This window comes from Neolamprologus multifasciatus, chromosome 4 (genome assembly GCF_963576455.1).
Source record: "Neolamprologus multifasciatus chromosome 4, fNeoMul1.2, whole genome shotgun sequence".
Classification (NCBI taxonomy): Eukaryota; Metazoa; Chordata; class Actinopteri; order Cichliformes; family Cichlidae; genus Neolamprologus; species Neolamprologus multifasciatus.
The window spans coordinates 8695477-8719235 of NC_140442.1; the positions used below are offsets into that span (position 1 = coordinate 8695477).

The window sequence follows — 23759 nt, forward strand, 5'->3', positions numbered from 1 at the left end:
GGAGGCCTTACTAAACAACAATGTATTAAAACAGACAACAGCAGATTGATACTTCTGCAAGGCATGAATGCCAAAATTACTTCTTTACAGGGGTTCTGATGTCTGTTCATCCATCCATCTCTTACTCGGTTAACTTGGTTAAGGACATTGACTGAAAAACAATTAGGTCTTTGCCACAAGAAAAACAAAAACAAACAAACAAAAAAATGGTAAATGGCCTGTAATTATATAGTGCTTTACTAGTCCCTAAGGACCCCAAAGCGCTTTACATATCCAGTCATCCACCCATTCACACACACATTCACACACTGGTGATGGCAAGCTACATTGTAGCCACAGCCACCCTGGGGCGAACTGACAGAGGTGAGGCAAACAAAAACAAAAACAAAAACAAAAACAAAAACAAAAACAAAAACAAACAAACAAACAAACAAACAAACAAACAAACAAACAAACAATACCCTTCCAAACAAACTCAATGGGGTTTATTTGAAGAACTTATAGATTTTATCCTGCAAAACAACAACAACAAACAAACAAACAAAAAACTGTGAGTACCTAGTATGGGTTTACAGCTTCTTCACACAGTACAAAAACATGCATGTTATGTTAATAGGTGATTCTAAATTGCCCATGAATGAGAGGTAGATAAAGTGCTTATAGCGTATAGTATATAGTGCTGCAAGAATGGATAGTTACAGTGTGACTTAAAAACAATGTGAGCAGTCAGTAAGAAGAGAAAAATGATGTGTACATAATGTGTATAAATGTGAGTACATTATGTGGCTATCTACAAGCACAAATGCCAGGAATATAAAAAAATAATGCAACAATAAAACAGAATCCATTTATCCATTTAATTCATTTAGAATTTAGATTAAAAGAGAGCTCAAAAGAAGGGTTGGGACAGAGGTGGGGGCCACTGGCTTTTTAGAGTGTGGAAAACAGAGCTGACACATGCAAGAATTCTTGCCATTGCTTTGAATGTATATACTAGTTTGGAATAAGTGTTAATTGATCCTGAAATAGATAATTATACAAAAGTGGGGACAGTTTTTAACAGTTTTAATGATTATTCGTGGTTATATATACATATACATATTCTAAATAGGTCTACAGTTCAAAATTTTGTAGACATATTATGGAGAAATCCACCATAGTGTGATGAATAAAATGTGAGTGGGTTTAAGGATTATGTCATAATTTGTATGCCATTTGATGTCTCTGTTACACGTTTGTAAAGCATTTATCTGTCTTTTGGTTTTCTTGATGTGCAAGCTGTCATTTTTTTGTATTATAATTGTGTACTCTCAATTCATATATTTTGGAATTTGTCAAAAAAAAGTCAATACTTCCGGCGAGGGCGTTCAAAATAAAAGTTTCAAATAGATTTAAGAACGAAGTCCTGGTGGTTGTATAGTGATCACGTGGTTATGGTTCGTCGGCGTCGTCGATCGTCATAGGTTGCCGGGACACTTCCGCTTCGAAAGTCGAGGAGTAACCCCGTCAAACGGCCGAGCAGTCCACAACAAACAGCAAAGAGGGAACTGTGAGATAAAAAGGAAGAGACAATCTCCACGTAAACAGTAAGGACAACTATTTGTAAGGTTATAAGCAATTTTGTTAATATTACGCTAACACTAATGTATTAATTTGTGGGCTAAGTAAGTGAAGCTAATTGCTGAACAACAGGTGTGCCAAATTAGCGTTAGCTAGGCTGCTCATTCGGCTAATTGTTATCCAAGTTAACACAGCCCGATTTCAGTAGATAATAGTAAAATAGCATGTCGTTGCCCTAATGTTAAAGTTAGCCTCTAACCAGTAACGCGGGCTACTCTGAGCACTGCTGTCAGCTCGTGTTTGCATTGCTCCACCATCGCTAATTGGCTCTTCTGTTATGGTAGTGTTGCTGGATCAATACCTTGTAAAAAAGGTTTTGTTTATTCTACGCAGCTACCTGTAGGCTTTCTGACTTGTTTGGCTGTAATGGGTGAAGCCTCTGTAGTCAGGTGGTTATACCACCTGTCTGACGTGTTTGAGCGCCTCTGCTGTTAATTATTGAGCTAAATGCAAGGCATTTAAAAGGTGTAGTTGCTTCCAAACCTGCTTTAGTTACATGTACACTCAGCGGTGATGGAGGTCTTGTAGTCGGTGAAGCTTACTACAGCTACAGGTCACATGCTCCCCTTTAATCCAAACATAAGCCTTGTGTGGTAGTTTTTACGGCAGGGGGTTATTATACTGCTTAGCTGCAAAGCATAAAATCTTCACCTTTTAGTTTAAGCTAAACGTTCTTTAAGAGGTGCTTTCTCCTGGCCTTGGCTCTTAACCTGTGTTTTATATTTACAGCGGAAATTAGGTCTTCTTATTGTGTTGCAGTAGTGCAGATCAAACTCTTTGACCATAAGTGCATTCTTGCACTGATCATGAGATCAGCATGAGGCCTGGCTTTTTTTTAATTTCTTCTTTCTTAAAAAAAAAAAAAAAACAAAACTTGGCACACTGGTGTTAAACTAACGCCTCACTGTTAAAGGCTTCCTCATTAGTGACAGAGAAAAGTGCAGAATGTAGAACTGTTAAGGTCCACTACATTTTTTTTTTTTTGCTTTAGCGTTCTCTAATCTTTTATATTTGTTGAGGTGATTTGTGGATTCACGGGTGCTGAGTGCTCACATCTTGTAGCAACATGGGAGAGCTCTTCAGAAGTGAAGAGATGACGCTGGCTCAGCTCTTCCTCCAGTCGGAAGCTGCCTACTGTTGTGTCAGTGAACTGGGAGAGATTGGGATGGTCCAGTTTCGTGACGTAAGTCTGTTTTTTTATCAAACTTCTAAAGCATTACTTTTTCTTATCTTCTACTATCTGAAAGTCGCATTAATTAATTATTACGGTCATGCATGTGGTGACGTAAACAACATCATTAGTGGCACTATTGAGAGAGTGGATGCCTTCTGCATCATGTGCTCACAGCTGACCCTCATACGTGCATGAGAAAAGCCATTCCTGACTAGTCCTGAGGGAAGCTTTGTGCTTGAGCGTAAGATGGACAGTAACACAGAAGCTCTGTGCATCAGCATGTCTTGTATCATCAAATTGTCTCCATTAGTTTAAGAAACTATACCCATTACAGAGTTTAGACTTAACAGAATATATTAAGTCTAAATAGTGTTTACAAAAACCTGCATTATGGCAGCTATTGGTTATATTCTTTTAATTGAATTGTTTATATTCGTTGAACCTTGTGTGTTTTTCCTTTGCAGCTGAATCCTGATGTGAATGTGTTCCAGCGAAAGTTTGTCAATGAAGTACGACGATGTGAGGAGATGGATCGTAAACTCAGTGAGCGCTCTTAAATGTTCATTTTTCTATACCAAACTGCATTAGTTAAGTTTCCACCCCTTAAAGTATTAAAATACAGTTATATGAGGATGGTAGTTCATTATCCAAGCTTTACCATTCACTTGTATCCCTGTTTTAAACACCTTCTGTAAACCTTCTTTTACATCTCTCTCATAGGGTTTGTGGAAAAAGAAATTAAGAAGGCTAACATCCCAATACTCGATACAGGAGAGAACCCAGAAGTTCCTTTTCCAAGGGACATGATTGACTTGGAGGTGATTTTTGTTTCTTAAAGATAACCATAAGTGCTGTCATCTGCTACTTCAGTCAGCTCATCATCTGTCTCATTGTTTCCCCATAGGCCACATTTGAGAAGCTGGAGAATGAACTGAAGGAAATAAATACCAACCAAGAAGCGCTAAAGAAGAACTTCCTGGAACTGACCGAGCTCAAGCACATTCTGCGTCGCACACAACAATTTTTTGATGAGGTCAGCTTAACTGCACACAGGCCTATAAAACAGCAGCGCTCCAGCCTGTCAGTATAACACTGCCATAGCCAGAAAGGGAATTGTGACTTTTAAATTTACAATCACTAACTGTAAATCAAAAAGAAGCAAATATTTAACTAGTAACATCGGAAGAAGCAAATTGTTAAATGGCTTTTGTTTTGTATCCAAGAACAGGCTATAGTGAAAACAATACTTAACTTTTAGAAATGTATTTATTGTGGCAATTAGGAAGTCATTGATGGCTTATAGTCTGCTGATAGGCTGCCTGGTATGGTCTCTGTTTCATACAGACGGAAGCACTTATTGCTGTTATTGACGCTTTGGTAAAGCAGTGTTTGCACTCATGTTTTTTTTTACGGCTGTTCACATGCTGACCCATTTACACTGGTTATTCACAGTAGTTCCTGTACATTAAACGCCCTGCTGTTTAGTACTTGACACTGATTTCATTCCAGGCACTTTGTTCATTTGCCAGACTTAATCCTTGCTTTTTCACCTTTGGCCAGCACCTATTCCACTTCACTGCCTTTGAAAGCAAAACTGGCTGTTGACGTACCACGTTAGGTCATCTTTTACAAGTTATTATGAGCTTTGATGGAGGTGAATCATTAAGCCAGATAAAAAGATGTTCAGCCATTAACTGGAGTGAGAAACTTTTTTTTTTATTGAGCTCCCATCTGAATGTCAACGTTGCTGTAAATAAAAGCAGTTTGAGACATTTCATGGCAGTTTTCATATGTGTGTGTGTGTGTGTGTGTGTGTGTATACACTGTAGAGAAATGATTATGTTGCTATTGTTACTAATGATTTGTTGTCTGTCCTGTAGATGGAGGATCCCAGTTTACTTGAGGAGTCATCCATTCTCCTGGACCCAAATGAGCCCGTCAGAGTGGCTCCACTCAGGCTAGGGTGAGTCTGTTTTGTTGTACTGCACAATTTAAATTGTGCAGTTAAATACCTCCCACAGATGAGCTCTGATTGCCCCTCGTAGTCAGGCATCCAAGGTCACCTAAAGCAGAAATCCATGCAAAATCTATCTTCAGTTCGGAATTCCTTCAGTCAGCTTTCTTGTCTTTGAAGTAAATCAGAGGGTATTTATATTCCTTTATTTATCTTTCTAACATATTCTATAGATTTGTTGCTGGAGTCATTGGCAGGGAGCGGATTCCCAACTTTGAGAGGATGCTATGGAGAGTTTGCAGAGGTAATGTGTTCCTGAGACAGGCAGATATTGAAGATCCTTTAGAAGACCCAACTACGGTAAGTGCTGCTCACAAATGAAACAATTGAAAGTAGGTGAGATGTTTGTATTTTCTAACTTAACTTGGTGATGTTTCCACAGGGTGATCAAGTCCACAAATCTGTCTTCATCATATTTTTTCAAGGAGACCAGCTGAAGAATCGAGTGAAGAAAATCTGTGAGGGGTAGGTGAATTTGCATTTCTACTATTAATGAAGTGTCGATGACCAATAGATTTTTTTGCTTACTTATTAATGTGTTTCTAGATTCAGAGCGACACTGTACCCATGTCCAGAAACCCCACAGGAGAGGAAAGAGATGCTTGCTGGGGTGAATGCTCGCATTGATGACCTGCAAATGGTAAATACACATACTGAGAATTGTCTTACTAACACTGAAAAGCAAGCTTCATTTGGTTGGTTCTTTTTTTTTCTTCTCATTTTTGCTCTGTCAGCAAGACATTTTTCTTTCTAATTTGTTGTGAAGACGTTACCACATTTCCTCCTCTTGCTCATGAGGATGTGAGTTATTTTCTGTGCAGAGACATGTCCTTTAACAGGAAACCACGTTTTTGTTTTTCTTGTGCGTGTAGTGTAGTGTGTTTCCGAACTCCTTATAGCAGTTGTCTACTCCCAAACAAAGTGGCTCAAGGGAATCCCTCCTTCCTTTTGCTTTGCAAATGACACTCCTCTTGGTTTTTGACCATGTAATGATACAGCAGGTAAAAGAAGTGTTGAACACGAATCAGTTTTCATTTTCTAAGTAAATGTATCTAAAGGGGCTATTGACATGAAATTCTCACCAGATGTCAGTAACAACCTATCCATTTTATACATAAAAAGAAATGAAACCATAGATGTCCATAAAGTGTAATAATGAGAAATGAAGCAGTAGACAAGGTTTTGAGTACATGAAGAAAGAAAGGTATAAAAAAAATTAAAAAAAAAAGCATGGAAACTTATCTTAGAGTTAGAAAACAATCCTGCCACTTAGTTCAAATTAATATTAGCTAGTTCAATCCAAACTGATGACCTAAAAGATGTTGTCTCATTACCAAGATGCCAACATGTCATGATGGGTAAATCCAGTGAGCTCTCTCAAAACCTTTGCAGCCTTATTGTTGCAAAACATACTGACGCCATTGATTACAGAAGAATTTCTAAACTACTGAAGGTTGCAGTGAGCACTGTTGTGGCCATAAAGTAAAAAGCATAATTAGAAGAGTTGTCCAAGAGCCAAGGACCACTTGTGGAAAGCTATACAAAGACCTGGAATCAGCAGGTACAATTGTTTCAAAGAAAACGATAAATAATGCACTTGACTATCATGGCCTGTATGCATGCTCACCGCAGAAGACTACATTGCTAAAGAAAACAAGCCTGTGAAATACTGACAGAATGCAGTCTGGCCAGATGAGACCAAAGCTGAACTCTTGGATGCAATAATACACACTATGTTTGGAGGTCAAAAGGCACCGTATACCATCCCCAAAACACCATACTAACAGCGAAGTTTATATTATCGAAGGAAGGATTAATGGGAAAATGTACAGAGACCTTTTTGATAAAATCCTACCTGAGCAATTCATGTGACTAGTTTCTCGATATGAAATATTCAACAAATCTCAGTTCAAGCATGTTCAATACTTTTTTTTTTTCCTGTGTTATTTTTTTAATTATTACGCTATTTTATGTTTATTTTTAATACTTATTTTACCCACTTTACATGCAGTGCTATGGGGATTTTACGTCGTGTTACACAGACTCGGATATCACTGAGGTCCCACATGCTACTTCACTCTGTCAACCTGATGTGTCAGCACAGTTCAAGTGTCTTGCACTCAGATATTGATGAAACAATGACAGTTTATACCACAGGAAGTTTAAAAAAAACTTGCACAAGACAGTTGCTTAATACTCAACATGCCCTGTGCATGACAAATCAATGGATACTTCTTTGCTCCTCTGCATGCTGGGGGAATGTGAATCTCTGTGTTTGTGGATTATGCTTGTTGCTACTTGGGCATGAGATCCACATAACAGAATGGCATGTCAGTGTTGTCTCAATAGCAGGCATGAATTTGGGTGTGGGAGACAACAGAGATAGATATGAGCCTTCTCTTTGCTAGTCATGGGCTGGGCTTTTAATCTCAGTCATAGAGCAACATACCTGTGAATATTCTGTCTCCCTTATGGAAATCCCTTAATGGATTAGACACCCTGTTGCTCTTTAGCATGACCTTTTGCTCACCATTTATGGCAGTAAAAGGAACGTCTGATTCATTTATACTATTTTTGTTTTCTTTCGATTCAGTTTAACATTAGGGCTGTGTAATATTAGATTTTTACCTTCAAGGTCATCAAAACAAACTATACTAATATTGTGATAGATATAGAAACTTGAAAACAATTAAAAAATAAATAATATTATTAAAATGAATCAGTAGTTTCATTAACCTTGTCTTTGGTTTTAGTAAAATGATTGAATTCTAACTTGAAACTAAATGAAAATAAATGTGTATTGAGGTGCAGAGATGTGTGTAACCTTTACTGTACAAAACCATACGCACATTTACACAATGTCTAGTTCCTTTTTAAAATACAATGGTTATTGTTAACACACCATCATCGTGACACTGCAAGGTATTATATTTCACACACCTGTTATTGTATTTTTATGAATGGTAAATGTCAGTGAAGAACATGATAGTTTCTAACAATTATATTCAGAAGTTTTAGTAATGGGTCTGATTTGGAGAAAGGCACCACCATTACACTGATGCAGTTTCTGCTGAAACATGATGGCAGGAATGGCTGTTGGCTTTCTGTGTGACCTGTTTTTAGGGAGTCTCATTGACATTCATAGATTTATTTATTTATTTGGCCAAAATAATTCTTTATGATCTTACTGATCATGCACAAATCATGTAAAAAAAAAAAAAAAAAAAAGTCATTTTTACTGTGGCCATCACTGCTCTTGTTTGTCATTAAAGGTGCTTAACCAGACTGAGGACCACAGGCAGAGGGTCCTGCAGGCTGCAGCCAAGACAATAAGAGTTTGGTTTATCAAGGTGAGGAAGATGAAGGCCATCTACCACACCCTCAACCTGTGCAACATCGATGTCACTCAGAAGTGTCTGATTGCTGAGGTGTGGTGTCCCATCTCAGACCTGGACTCCATTCAGTTTGCCCTGCGTAGGGGGACGGTGAGTAACAGAGGAGCAGTTTATATTTGGTGTAAACTAGCTAGTCAGGTTTTTACAAGGAAGATGATTTCATGTTTGAAAAAAATCAGTTTCTACTAAATGTTTTGGGGTTTGTTTTTTTTTTGTTAGTTTTACTGTAGAGTCCTTTTTGCTATATTGTCTAGTTCTACATGTTGTGTAACAATAACAAGAACTCGTTATGGCTCTCAGCACATGATCCGATTCTTGGAATAGCTCGTTTTGCATTGTTCCAGGCTTGATGATCTAAAGTTAGGACTTTTGTTGCATGACATTCATTTTTTTTTTCTGGTTTTAGGAGAAGAGCGGCTCTACTGTGCCTTCCATCCTCAATAGAATGCAGACCAAACAGACCCCTCCAACCTACAACAAGACAAACAAGTTCACCTCAGGCTTCCAAAACATTGTGGATGCTTATGGAATTGGCAGCTACCGTGAGATTAACCCAGGTAAGCAAACTATGAATTCTGTGTGTTAATGCCCAGCTGGTTTGTGTGGACCTTTTTGTATAATGTGACAGTAGGTTTCTATAATCTGTTTACTCAGCTGGCTTAAGTATTGAGTTACAGACAATTAAAAGGCTTTTACTTCAGCTCCCTCATCAACCATTATCACCATGTTGGAACATTGTGCATGTTTCACTCATTTATTTATTTCTTTATTGACATACTACACCACCCTCCCCCTTGATGCCTGCCTCCTTGTCTCCAGCACCATACACCATCATTACGTTCCCCTTCCTATTTGCGGTTATGTTTGGTGATCTGGGCCATGGGACACTCATGACCTGTGCTGCTCTATACCTTGTGTTAAGAGAAAGCAGACTGATGGCGCAGAAGAATGATAATGAGGTATGGATCCCATCATTACCATCTCATTAGTCCTAAACCATCCCTTGTCGATGATACACAAGCACCGATTCCACAGGACATCGTGCATTTTTATTTTCACAGTTTCCTTATGAAAGTTCAATATCTTTTTGTGACAGATATTCAACATGATGTTTGGGGGGCGCTACATAATTCTGCTGATGGGAGTCTTCTCAATGTACACTGGCATTATTTACAATGACTGCTTCTCAAAGTCCCTAAATGTGTTTGGGTCTGGATGGAGTGTCAGACCAATGTTCAATTCCAGAGCTGGAGGCAACTGGACGTAAGTGTCACTGGTAATAATTGACAAGAGTTTTAACACAGGGACTTCTTTTTTTGTTCAGTATGTAAGCTCAGAAATCTGATCTCTGTCCTCATTCTGTTCAGGGATGGTACACTTAATAGCAGTACAGTTTTGCAGTTGGACCCAGCAGTTGATGGAGTCTTCAATGGGCCGTACCCCATTGGCATTGATCCAGTAAATCATTTTGTTTTTAATCTTTTGGAGCTCCATATTTATACATCTATGCCAGCTATTTTGTCTGTCAGTTACAAAAAAAATCCACAAAAGTCAGCAGACATAAACTAACCTGAATACTCGCATAGTTTATAATTTGTAATTGCATTATGTCCCAGATATGGAGCATTTCTGTCAACAAGCTGTCATTCCTCAACTCCTTCAAGATGAAGATGTCTGTTATCCTGGGGGTAATTCACATGCTGTTTGGAGTCACACTAAGTCTCTTCAACCACCTGTGAGATTTCCATACCTATGTATAATTATGCATTGATTCTTATGTTTTTCTTTTTGAATTTGTGCACTTCTAATATTCTTTTTGTGGTTTTCCTCAGGTATTTCAACAAACCCCTGAATATTTACTTAGGTTTCATTCCAGAGATTATCTTCATGGCCAGCCTGTTTGGCTACCTAGTCATTCTGATCTTTTATAAGTGGGTCTCCTATGGAGCACGCACTTCCAGGGATGCTCCCAGTCTCCTTATTGCCTTTATTAACATGTTCCTGTTCAATTACAATGACCCCAATAATAAACTATTCTACAGAGGACAGGTGAGATCAGCATACTTGCAACTTTCTTTTTGTCATGAATGAAGAGATCCATCTAACTGTCCTTATTTTTTCTCTTGTACTTACTTTCCACCTTTTTTTGTAGATGGCCATACAATCCCTTTTGGTGGTACTCGCCTTGGCATGTGTCCCCTGTATGTTAATAGTAAAAACTCTGGTTATGAGAAGACAGTATTTGTGGAGGAAGCATCTGGTAAGATAAAACAGTCTGCGCTCACAGTCACTCAATATACTTTTATAATAGATTTTTAAATAGATTACCTCATTAAGTTTCACTGTGTTACAGGGTACACAGAACTTTGGAGGAATCAGGGTGGGCAATGGGCCCACTGAGGATGAGGCTGAAATCATCCAGCATGACCAGCTCGCACAGCAATCTGAGGATGAACCTGAGGTAAAAGATGTGTTCCCACAATAACACTGCAGTCAAACATCAAAAGTTAATGTCTTTTTGTATTACAATAATTGCATACAGAGCATAAGTAACAACAGGACAGCAGCTTGCTGGAGTAACTTGGGAGAAGCACAAGTTAAAGGATCTTTTCACATCTTTGAATAATTTAGTCTTTCAACCTTAGTTGGAGACAGAAACTTGATGCCTTGTTTTTCCATTTCCACCCTTACTGTCAACATCAATTATGAATACAGACATTATGGATCCATTTTCTTGTAATTCCTGCACAGATTTAACACAACTATGAACAGATGGCGAGTAGTGAGTTATTTTACCTGGACTTCATAATTTTACTTATGTAATCTGATTACCTTTTTTATTTTAAGATGATCGGAAAGCACAATGTGCTCATTCGCTAATGTTGGTTTCACTCGATTCTCCTTTTAAATAATTAACTGGTTTCTCTTGTTACTTTCCTGTTTATTGACGTTTGCCTGTCCGTGTGTGTGATGTCAATAACCAAGCGTTGCCTTTTGTCACCTGCTTTCAAGGCCCGTGAGGAGGAAGAGGTAGGACAGGAGCTCATGCTGCACATCCACCTGCACCCTATCCCCTCATGTTAATATACATGTCTTCAAAGTCTTTCCTTTACTGCCCCTGCTTTGTTGTCAACCATTGCCTGCTGCTACTAGTTGGGTCTGAATGTTTGTCATTGTATGGTCTGGTCAGTGACTTCTAAATGTATTCTATTGAAAATGGGCAGGGATTTGTCATGTGGTGGGTGCCAGTAGGCCAGTGCTTCCCTATGGTCTTGGTGATGTGCATGAGGCATCAGGAGGGCAGCTGACTCTTTGGGTTCACAGGTTCTTATGATGATGATGCCTCTTCTTATTTTCGGGGTTGATGATCTACAATAAAAAATGGCTTTTCTGTCAATTCCCTTAATCATTGGTGACACATATTTAAGCTGACTTCTCCTCTGCAGGTCCACCTCAGGACCTGTTGTAGAGATGTTGTTTTCTACTTTTTTATGCTGAGTAAATGAAACCACTAACTTTTACCCACAGTTTAACTTTGGGGATGTAGCAGTGCATCAGGCCATTCACACCATAGAGTATTGCCTGGGTTGTATCTCCAACACTGCTTCCTATCTGAGGCTTTGGGCCCTCAGTCTGGCTCATGCACGTAAGTTGCTTCACCTGCAGTATTCAGTTATTTAGTAAGAGAAATGGCTCACTGTATTAACACCTAAATGCTTTGACTGTCAACGGAATCAGAGTAGTAAAGTTGGTGTGTATGTACTTTCTTATACACAGAGCTGTCAGAGGTGCTGTGGTCCATGGTGATGCGCATAGGCCTTTATTCTCGCAGCCTTGGAGGCTTCATCCTTCTGGCCATAGTCTTTTACTTCTTTGCTGTTCTCACAGTTGTTATTCTTCTCATTATGGAAGGCCTGTCAGCGTTTCTGCACGCATTGCGACTGCATTGGTAAGTTTAGTTTTAATGTTGTTTTTTTTAGGATTTGTATATGTATTTGCTTGGGTTTGATATTAAACATACACTAATACCTTTGTGAAAACCTGTTAGTGTTGAAGGATAGGACTCAAATTACTTTAGGCAAATTACTGTCATTGCTACAAAAGCAAAGCTCCAGCTCCACCTGCAGGCTACAATTAATGTCTCAGTGACCATCCCAGGTGCTCAAGTTAACAAACTGGTTTTCCAATCATCTCTCCTGGCCTCTGTCCTGGAATAAGTCTGCTCTTGTCAATGTGGTGCTGTTCATTTATGCTCTGTGTGGCATGCCTAACAGTCTGTGGCTCGGCACCGATGAGCCTTTGTTGCCTCCTCATAAATGTCTTTGTCTGGCTTTGCTGAATGTCACGCTGGTTTTATAGTTCACCGGCACATTCACAGAGCACGTCTGTGTTGCAGCTGGCCTTCACGATAATTGTCCTTTACACAGGAATGCTGGCTGAGCGTGCTTTCACAAATTGTCTTCATGGACAGTCTGTTTACATTTTAAGCGAGTGAAACTAAACGACCCCTCCCCCAATCAAAATATTTTTTCCCCCAGTGATTGTATCTGGAAACCATGTAATTACTGAACATCAAACTGACAAAACTGATACGCAAAATGTGCAATATGTAATACTACATATTTCTTCTTGCCACACCAGACGGGCTTTGGAATGAATGCTATCCATGGCTGCTCAGCTGAAAGGTCATCCAGCCGTCACTTAGCATTGGCCTTTTTTAAAAATAGACCCTGATCATTTTCCTGAAGGGAAGAGGCTTAGGTGTCTGTCCCAGGATGTAGACATGAGATTATGCAGGTGTGTGCAGACTGTGGAATGAAGAGCAGGGGTCATCGGCCGCTACTGCTCTGCTCAGCATTAACCAAGCTGCCAGCTATCGTCACTGTATGCACGACAAGGTTATTGTATGAAAGTATATATATGTCCTTTTTTCAGACTGATTTTTTTTTTTATTGTTTTCTTTAATCGTAGGGTGGAGTTCCAAAACAAGTTTTACTCAGGCAACGGCTTTAAGTTCCTACCTTTCAACTTTGAAAGCATCCTGGACGGCAGAGCTGAAGACTGAACAAATCCTCTTCCTCTGTTCATGCCTCTAATCTGTTGAATTTGTGTGGTTGTGAATAGTGATTTTTTTTTTTTTGTGTGATGCAGTTTCCACCTACTTGTTACCATAGCTACATAACTACTACATACTATTTACTTAGTCACTCGTCATTGTGTCTTGTGTTTTAAACTTCCCATTAGAATTGGTATCTGGAATATGTATTCAAACATAATTATTTATTCATTCCTTAATAGCCTTGATTCTAATCTGTTGTCTTCTTTTAGTCTGGCCTTTTTATTTTATCTGTTTTATTTAGTTAAATGTTATTTATGCATTTTTTTAATTTTTTTTTTTCTCCCTTTATTGCACTGCAACTTATGTACCATATACACCATGTTTAAAGTTCATATCTGCTGCTGATGGATTTAGGGGATGACAGAATTGTTTTCTGATTTTCTTGTATGTCTTCGTATTGTTATATACTAATTTTCTTTGCTTTTCAGAATCATTTCTCAGTCAAAACCTTGTGCACTGCACAGCTCATCTATTTGGTTTAATAAGAAAGAAAATGCATACTAACCTCACACAGAGCTCTATAGCTCTGAAGGGAATGTTAACCAGTTCTTTGCAAATGAAAAGACTTTTTCATCCATTTGAGCCATTGATATGTTTTGTCTCTGTTCTCTCTCACGATCTACGTGACAACAGGGGAATCTATAGGTGTCCTAGTAGGTGGATTTTCTGTAGAAATGTTGCACTGAAATCATTGCACATTATCAGTCTCACTTTTGATTTTGGGTCCTGTATTATGTTTTCATTAATGCTCAGTTTTTTGATTTGACACAGTTAGAAAGCAGTAAGAACCACATACAGCAGACATGATCTTGTCAGAAAGGATTAAGCATCACACGAACAATAAAGTGGAAAAGGCTTTAAAATGTGGTGTTTGGCTTGATTTTTGCTTATCTTACTTTCTGCTGCAGCAATAGAGCAAAAACAAAAAGGTAGCACTTTATTGAGTTTGTTAGTAAGTGCTTAGGTCATCATTTATATATCATTACTCATCCTTAATATGCTATTTATGTATGTTTATCCATCTGTTACTGTTACACAATATACAGCTATAGCTACCACTGCTGCTACATCACTGCTAGTATAATCATGTCAGTCATAATACATCTTAATGAATGGCATAACAAGAGGGAATAATGCTATATAAATGATGAATTAACCATTTGCTAATACCGTAATAATGCCCTAATAGAGTGAAATTATTATAAAGTGATACATACAAAAGTTTCCTTTTTTAAATGTGTATTTAGAAATACATTTTGACTTTTTTTTTTTCTCAATCATGCCAAGCTTAATGTATGGACTTTAAACTTTTTAGAAACGCTACACATAAAATCTCAAACTTTATGTATAATGATTTGTTTTACTTTAAACCTCCTCTAGGTGGCACTATTGGGCAGTATATGCAGCTGAAATGATTCATAAAAAATGAGAATTGATTTGATCCCTCTAGAGCTAATAAATACACCTAAAGTTGTTTTTGACTAAATATTTGGACAGCTGGTTTTATTATAGTACTTTCTGACCAATGATGCTACCTGTCATAAGGAAATGTATCTGTAGTGCACTGATGAACTGAAAACACATGTTTTAACTGGCCCCTTCTTAAACACAACCATGATGATTTAAAGGATGTTATTCTATAATGAGTCCAAAAAGAAGTATCCACTTGTGTCCTGACCCATTTTGAAAGATTTTGTTTAACTTGATCTGAAGCAAATATCTGTGACATGTAGAAGTCATCCTTTTTAAAAACGTACTCAAAGTAAAAAAGTATTGACATCAAAATAACGAGTACTCCTACTGTTTGAACTTTATGTAAAATAGCCTGTTAATCATATAATTACTGAGTGCACTTGTGAATTTTATGAGGTAAAGGTGGTATAATTTTGTTGATCTTTGGTAGAATATCTTGGAAATCCAAGTCTTAATGTATAATAATGACTTTTGATTGTGCTTTCTGTTAATCGTGGCAACTGGCTGCAGTGTGGTGGAAGTATAAAGTTCTATGTAAACCACATTTTTTATTTTAGTGGTTGATAAATGTACTTAGTTACTTTTGACCAATTTAGTTTGACTTGCCAAGACAAAGTCTAAGACATCCTTTTGGCAACGTGAGCGGCCCGACTACAAACATCGTCCACCACTCTGGGTTGAGGAACATCATGTTCTCTATTCACATGCCCCCCCCCCCCCCCCCCCCCCCCCCGTTCACATGGGAGCGGGGGGCTTCCAACAGCCCAGGGTAATAATAGAACTCTTTATTTGTCTTTGTCTCTTTTTTTCTTCTTCTTAGAAAAACTCATTTAATTTGATATTTCCCAGTGTGTCATGTATAACCAGGGGTGAAAGTGAACTTGCATAAGAGCCCCAGATATCTTGCTGTGTTTACACATCCAGTGAATTTAACTCTGCTGTTTCAAAGCTAGAATCACAGTGAGACTGAGCTTATGACTTTATCCTTTATCTAAAGCAAACATGTGAACAAATAAGTCTACTTTAGTTTGGCAGGAAACAAGTATTCAGGAATTTTGTGTTTCTTCTCAAGCTGTAGTAGAGTTTTCTTGAGGATACCGGAGATGCTTTTTCAGCTGTTCTAGGACTTGGTGTCCTCTGGATGCAGGCAGAGAAAAACAGGTTGATGATATTGTCAGGAAAAGACAGCTACAATAACAGCAACTAAAGATCTTACAGCACAAAACCAGTTTTCTGTACTGCAAAGGCCTAGCTACACTTTAGTCTTTTTTTTAATTACTGAGCAGATCTCTGCAGACTGAACAAGTCCAAACTACATAATATTGCACATTTGCTGTATGACTGTTCTTGCAGGAATGGCTCTCAGCACCTTCGGCGTCTTTATGGGGTGACTCACTGTACCTTTTTGGTACACTGCAGCTGGAATAATATTGGTACTGTCATTTGGTCTTCTGTTTTCCAACCACACATGTTCATCCATCGTGTTAGAACTCCAGATAATTAATTAAAAGTCAAACATCGCATATAGTTTACTATTGTATTCTTAAGAACACAAAGATCCAAGTTCATTCAGACAAAGGAACACAATTTTATTACTCTTAGGCTGCTGTTACACATTTCCATCACTTTCAAGGATTAAATTAGCGAGTTATTTATTGCTACCCCAATACTGCTTCCTAAATCTTATCCCTAGTCATGGCTTTTGTACTAAAATATGATTTAAAGGAACTTAACTAAACCCTGAGAAAATTATCCACTTAGCTAAATATCATAATCATGAAGATGTTGTCTTTAACACCATAAAGACTTAGATGGCTGTGATAAAAAGTACTGTGTAATTTATTTGAGGATATCAGCACAAAACATGCTATTGGCACTCAGCAGCTTCTCCACTTTTAGAACTGTTCATAAACCATAGGACAGGGATGGAAAAAATGATCAATATTATTGCTATAGTCAGAGGTTCTCAATAATCAAAGCACCAGGGGGCTTAACTGTCATGCAGACAGTCAATGTAATGACTTAAAGAAATTAATTTTATGCGATTTTTCCTTAATTTAGATGCAGCAAAGGCGGCAAATTAGAAAGTAGAACAGACTGGGGCTGACAGTCTGACACATGGCACCGGTACAGGAGCCAGACCAGGGACTCAGTTAGTAAAAATACCAACCAAGAATAAGTTCTGTGCTCTACCATTCAGTCATTGAATGTCCTTCACCAGTCATAAATGATGGACTAAAAAGACTGACACTCCTGCACAGATAACATGGCAAATGTAAAGACTTTCAAACTTAGTTTCTTTGCATCTGATCCTGAAGGGCTGAAACAATCTGTTCTACCATGTAAGTGTAGTTTTTGTTCTGTCTTGACAGGACTACAAAACCACTACAAATAGGTCCATGAGGTCAGTAGGAGGCCTAGGTGAGTCTGGGAACCTGTTTTTGCTTTTGTGCACTACTGGGACTTTATTACCAGATCACATTGTTCTCTAAGCAGTTTTCCATGGCCTGTCTGGCCTCCACCTATTGTTTCCAGGCACTTTTTTATACACTGATTTGGCCGGAAGCTTTATACAATAAAAAAACGAAACGCATAAATGACAACGTTGAGCACAAGGGCAACTTACAAATACGCTCCATACCTTTGTGCAAAAGAGTTGCGTAACACAAAAAGCCAGAAGAGATGGAAAACGAGAGGGGGATAGAACGTGTCTGTTGCATAAAAAGATATGACAGTTGACTTTTTGACTAATTAATTGCTGTGGAAACCCTGAAAATATTCCTGGAGGCGGTAAGTTCAACTAAAATGTCACCAAGTTCCAGAAGAGGACACGTTTTCTTCTCTTTTACCCTCAAAATCTTTTGCAACACCCACAGAACTCATAAAAGTTACCAGTCATAATGGAAGCCAAACCAAAGCAAACACTGTTGCCTCACAGCAAGAAGGCCCTGAGTTCAATTCCATCAACAGGCCGGGATCTTTCTGTGTGGAGTTTGCATGCTCTCCCCGTGTTTGCGTGGGCTCTCCCTCGGTACTCCAGCTTCCCCTCCAGTTCAAAGACATGCAGTTTGTGGGGATAGGTTAATTGAAAAATCTAAATTGCCCATAGGTGTGAATGTGAGTGCGAATGGTTGTCTGTCCCTGTGTGTTAGCCCTGCGACATACTGGCGACCTGTCCAGGGTGTACCCCACCTCTCGCCCTATGACAGCTGGGATAGGCTCCAGCCCCCCCGCAGCCCTGAAAAGGATAAGCCGGAGTGAATAGATGGATGGATAATATTTGAGAAATGTCTTAGCTTTATGCATGATGGCTGGAAGTATCACTAAAGTCTTGCTTGAAAGAGAGCCATGTTTGACATGACATATAACCAAATAATTTGTATGCATTGTATTTGTGTGCTGAATGTACAGTACCTTGCTGATCAAGGACCATAGTAAATGCAGAGAGTGCTGTTGGTTGAAAATCAAAAGCTCAAAAAGATCCAGACCACCAGAATCTGTTCCCAGACAGTTTGAAATCTGGACTTCCTCCCGACTTGTAGTGAGTCAGAGGACAGAGTTCATTGTGGGTACTCTCGTGAGTGCGTGTGTGTGTGTATAACTACAGTCTAAGTACATGTGAGTGGGCATTCATGTGCACCGGGCCCTGCAAATCCAAACAACAGAATTGGCAATGTTTTTGTTTCTTTCCAAGCGCTTACCCACACTGAAACTGAGCCTGAAGGATCAACTTAGCAGTGTTTCTTCTCCAGCTTTACAGTTGAAAAGTTCTCTTTGAGTTCAACGTGCCTATTGTGTGGCTTTTTGAGTATGCTGTGTGCCAGTAGTGCCCCCATTTCGAAGAAGCACAGTCACCGCAGACGGGAGGAAAACAGGCAGCAGCATCAGGTCGTGCTACTCTTTGTTGAGAATACTTTTGTTGTTCTTCAGCTGTTTCCAGGGACAGAATAAATAGCTCCGCTTAACCAAAGGCATTTGCCTCCCTCGCTGCTATGAATGCACCACCATGAGAAACATATTACCAGCGGTTACGAGTGTTTTGCCTCTTTTGGAAATTTTTCTCTGTTTCTTTTTTCGTTTGGAAGCACCTCCGGGACACGTGAAAGAAATATTCTCCATGTTTGTCCTGGTCAACATCTTGAATGGGAACATTTAGGCTTTCATTTTTCATGGCTGCCTTTATGTCTGGGAATGGCTGCATGATTCTGGGGTTAAGACTAACTTTGTTAGATGACTGTCAGCTACTGTCATTCATCAACTTCAACTGACTGTATGAGTCAGGGAGTCGAGAGCTATGGGTCAACATAGAAATTAAGAAGAAGGTACATATTTTAAAGCAGTATTTAAGTTGCTTTTTATGCCTTCTGAATTGGACTTGTGTACACTACACACAGTTGTAGTCAAAGGTTTACATTCACTCATCGTGGGCATGAATGTCATGCTAATTTAATGTCTCTTAGTAGATTGGATATTGACCAGACACTTTTGTTTATTTGACCACTCATCTTGGCAGAATCAGTAGAGTTCATTGGTTTGTTTTCCTGGCAAAGTCCCGGCCTTAAAGAATAGTTCACAAATTTTCAGTACGGTTGAGATGGGGGCTTCGAGAAGGACATCCCAGAAGCTCAAAAACAGTATTCGTGTGTTTTCATGTTGGAACAGTTAACTGTGTCCAAGTTTCAACCATCTGCCTGTTGATTAAGGAGAAGTTGAAGATTTTACTATTCATTGCACTAACCATTTGTGCAATGTACTAGCAGCAAAAGGGCCCCAGGGGATGATGCTACCACCACCACGCTTGACAGCTGTTACAGTGTTCTTAGGTTTGAAAGGTTCACCTTTACTCCTCCAAACACATCCCTTGTCATTGTGCCCAAAACACTGAATCCTTTTCTTGTCTGACCATGATGTTTGAATTTGCTATTGTTCAAAAATGAATCTATAATTCTTTCTTGGATTTTTCCAGTGTTTTGAGTATTGATCAATCCAACGAAAATCAAAGAAATCCTTTTTTATGCTAGCAAAGAGAAACTACCAGTCGATCATGATCACTAACAAGTTAACAAGCCTTGGCTTTGTCAGGGTAAAATACATTGTAGTATTATATTTAAATAAATGTATGTATAATAATTGAGCCTGTATATACTTTCATTATGCTCAAACACACACACACCGCCACACTAACCTACTTATGTTTTGTGTTTTTTTGACAGCGTTGAACTTTCTATAATAGCAGAGTAATCGAGAACATAAGCATAAAGGAATTTCCCCCTTATGTAACGTGGTAGGATAACAAGTTCTGAATAAATGGTTCACTGAAAGAGATCTAGAGATAGTGAGAAAGAATGGCATTTCCAGGGGACATAAAGAGACAACCAGAGAAGGACTTCAGGGGGATTGAGAGAGTTTAATGCCTCATGAGGTGCAGGGGAAGCTCTTCTTCTTGTGATGGAAACGTATACCTAAGGGGCTGGCCAAGAAAATGAGCTTTCAATGGAAATCTGTTGGTAAAACCAAGAAATGCTTTGCAAAAACGCAGCTCTAGGCAACAAAGTCCTGCACTGTACTGTGGTTGTAGTCTTTGCAGTATGACATCTAAATATATATAAATACTGGTCGCTGAAATCTCTGTAATTAGTCAGGACAAATGGACTTGTGTACCAAACAGGCTTTGTAATAAAAGACAGACAATGTCAGTTCAAAACTTGTTGGTTCTGTTGCACATTTACAACATATTTAAGGAAACTGCACGATGTGCACACTCAGAATACTAACATTAGTGGTGCAAGCAAGGCTCAGAGAGTCAGAAAAAAATGCCGCAACATTAAAACCACACACTTCTGTGTGACCTGCATGGACAGATATGGACAGTGGGGCTCTGTGGTGTTTTCAACTGTAACGTTGTATGTGGATTCTTTAAGAGGAGTATGGAGACTGGATCAACACCTTGCGTTCTTGGTTGCGTTCCTAAAGCCATTCCTCAGTATTTGTGGTTTGGTGTTTTGCAGTATGTATCCTGCTGCAGGGAGTGCCATCGCTATAGGATTGCTTGGCCTGTAATAATGTTTACTGCATATGCCAAAGTAACATCCACGTGACTTCCAAGAGACAAAGTTTCCCAACAAAATATTGAGCATTTCAACAAGATCATAAGTGTCATTCACAACCGCACATCTTTCACTGGTTGTTGTGGCTCGTTGTTGTGTAGCTCAGTCCTGCAAAAATCCCCCATTTGTAGTTCTCTGCAGTGGTGTTGTTTTACTTTTCTGCTATTCTGTGTCTATTTTTAGTACCTGGCTCTGTGCGCAAGTATGGAAATTAACAGGACTCCTTTAAAAGTTAGCAAATTGTCTCTTGTTTTAGATAAGCTATTTTAGGATATTCCTCAGCATGCTGCCATCATCCATCCAGATAACTTAAAATATTTGACTATGTCAGAGAAAAATGTTTTACATAAGCAAATAGTGATTCTAAATTGGCTGCAGGTGTGGATGTGGGCGTCTATGTTAGCCCTGTAATGGACTGGTGATCGGTCCAGGGGGTACCCGCCTCTCACCCTATGACAGCTGGGATGGGCTCCAGCGCCTCCACCTCCCTGCTCCACCTCCCAAATGCCAGTTTTGTAATGTGTTCCTAAGCTGTCAGTTGCAGATGGATGGGAATGCCACAGTCAAAATACCATGCTGTCAACAATTCTTTCTCATATAACTGATTATTGTGACCATTACAGTAGAATGCAACATTTTCAGCTTTCCATTTACGTTTTGCAAATCCCAGTCCTGGATTTTTTTCAGACCTCAAGGGAAAAAATATGACAGTGGGTGGCACTGACAGACATGTCTTAAGGATATGCAGCTGGTTACCATTAAATCAAACCCCTGCTTAATGGCAACAAAATCATGTGTAGTCAAAGTTTGTATAATGCAAGCAAAAACAGTATTTGTTATTTTAATGTTATCTTTTATGGATTTTGCTTCGACTCGGTGTTTCAAAGCAGCATTTGCTGCCTGATATCATTTAAAACCATTAAGCAAGACGCGAGTGACAGTCCACAGAGACTGCTGAAAGCGGGTTATCTGGATTCCATAGTAAGCTTTGATCAGCTTTTCACATTTGTTTGGATTTGTAGGAACCAAATTCTTGTTTGCCACACAGTCAGATTTTGGAGTGCACTCAAAGTTAAAAGACAGTACAAACTGTCTCCACATCTGCCTTAAATCATCTCCTAATGGTCACCGCAAATATCAAAGTCACATGAACTGAACCTGATTTTTTTCTGGGAAACAGCCACTTAATCAGTGACTTCTAGTAAGTGCGTATGTTTATGTGTGTGCGCTGTGGTATGGAAGCAAATTCATAAGGAAGATGAAAGGGAAGAGATGCATAAAAGACAGTTTTGGAAGGACAATGTTGAAAGCAGGCCAGTTAGAGACATTTCTGGCATTCCTCAGCTCCATGTAGAAGAAGGATTTTCTTTAAGGGAAACAGCAGATGCAGCCAAGAGCCACCAGACCAGGACGCTACAACAAGTACTGCTTACTCCTTACTGGCTGCAATGGAGATGAACTGGCTCGATGCCAACAACAAGAGGAAGAAGACATTAAAGCAAGAATTCGGGATATTGGCAGGCACGGATATTGTTTGAACTGACACAAGTAAACAATCACAGGGGTGAGAAAAAACTGGAAAGAAGCTATATTACACTGGAACGGATTGCTCTTTTTTCCTCTTTACATAATCCTGGCATTTCCTGTTCACAGCGGCTGCAGGATATTTAAGGAAGACTAGCCTGAGGGGGCTTCTTTTTTTGTAAATTTATGATGCTGCTTGCAGAAAGACATATTGAGAAGAAAAACAGATGCTTTCAGGGGAAATCTGCTCTTAGCTAATGTAATTGTGTTGGTATGCTTTTCTAAGGACACACAGGTGAACTACTGACAGCAGCTCAACAGAAAGCATGAAAAGGGCTGTTGTTCAGCAGCAGCATGCAAAATACGAAATGGGATGATAACAAAGTATGATAGCCTCACAAAGATGGAGCGCTGTTCCCAAACTGGGAATCAAGAAGAAAATATACCTTATTTTTTAATCACAAATGTTAAAGGCTGGTCACTGCTGTTCTACGTAGGATTGTTTTGTATGCATTGTTAGATGCAAGTGATTGTAACTAAGCAACAACGGTGCAAACAAGCAGAGAGATCCATAGGACGTGCTAATAGTGTGTATATCAGGGGTGTCCAACTCCAGGCCTCAAGGGCCGGTGTCCTGCAGGTTTTAGATCTCACCCCGGGTCAACACACCTGAATCAAATGATTAGTTCATTACCAGGCCTCTGGAGAACTTCAAGACATGAGGAGGTCATTTAGCCATTTAAATAAGCTGTGCTGGATCAAGGACACATCTAAAACCTGCAGGACACCGGCCCTCGAGGCCTGGAGTTGGATACCCCTGGTGTAGATAGTCATGAAATATTTGATATTTAAACTTTTTCCCAAATATATCATATCTATGTTTAGATATGTAGCTCTGTATCATAATAAATCCAAGTGATTCATGTCAAGACAAAAAAAAAAAAATGTTAACTAGAATTTAAATTCTATTGACTGACAAAAACAGCTTTAGTGGACCTTCCTTTTGCTTAACAGTTCTTTCATTTCAGTTTGGAAAGCATTGATTTCCCTCACCACCCAACCCAGTTTTATTTGAAAGCTGGAATGAAGAAAAGAAACGGCCATTAAACTACAATCAGGCACCGTGCCAGTATCTGTATGTAACACGCTGACGTCATACGGTAACGTTCTTATTTTAGTTCAGTGTGTTGGCACCCTAACATTTGTAGAATAGCGGAAAAAGAAAAAACAAATAAGCAACAGATCAAAGAATCACTCATTTTACTAAGATACTGGAAAAATGTAAAAACTTTGACGTCATGATGATGGTTCTAAGAGGAAAAGATAGTAGATT

At 39.0% G+C, this 23759-nt stretch overlaps 1 protein-coding gene across 5 annotated transcripts; it reads left to right on the plus strand.

The window, feature by feature from the left end:
• The first annotated feature begins 1452 nt into the window (after positions 1–1452).
• On the plus strand, positions 1453–14185 carry atp6v0a1a (ATPase H+ transporting V0 subunit a1a). Of its 5 annotated transcripts, none has more exons than XM_085156046.1 (22): positions 1453–1586; positions 2640–2803; positions 3259–3337; positions 3515–3612; positions 3699–3827; positions 4675–4757; positions 4982–5108; positions 5191–5273; positions 5355–5448; positions 8081–8293; positions 8610–8760; positions 9023–9162; positions 9300–9466; positions 9571–9661; positions 9820–9938; positions 10036–10252; positions 10356–10463; positions 10557–10664; positions 11189–11233; positions 11732–11849; positions 11981–12152; positions 13175–14185. In XM_085156046.1, the coding sequence occupies exons 2-22, from the start codon at positions 2687–2689 to the stop codon at positions 13266–13268; spliced, it is 2553 nt and encodes an 850-aa protein (XP_085012172.1). In that variant the 5' UTR covers positions 1453–1586; positions 2640–2686; the 3' UTR covers positions 13269–14185. The 5 variants fall into 5 exon arrangements, with proteins under 5 accessions (XP_085012172.1, XP_085012175.1, XP_085012176.1 ...); XM_085156049.1 differs by having other exon boundaries at positions 11216–11233; XM_085156047.1 differs by having other exon boundaries at positions 1455–1586; positions 2612–2803.
• The last annotated feature ends 9574 nt before the right edge of the window (positions 14186–23759 follow it).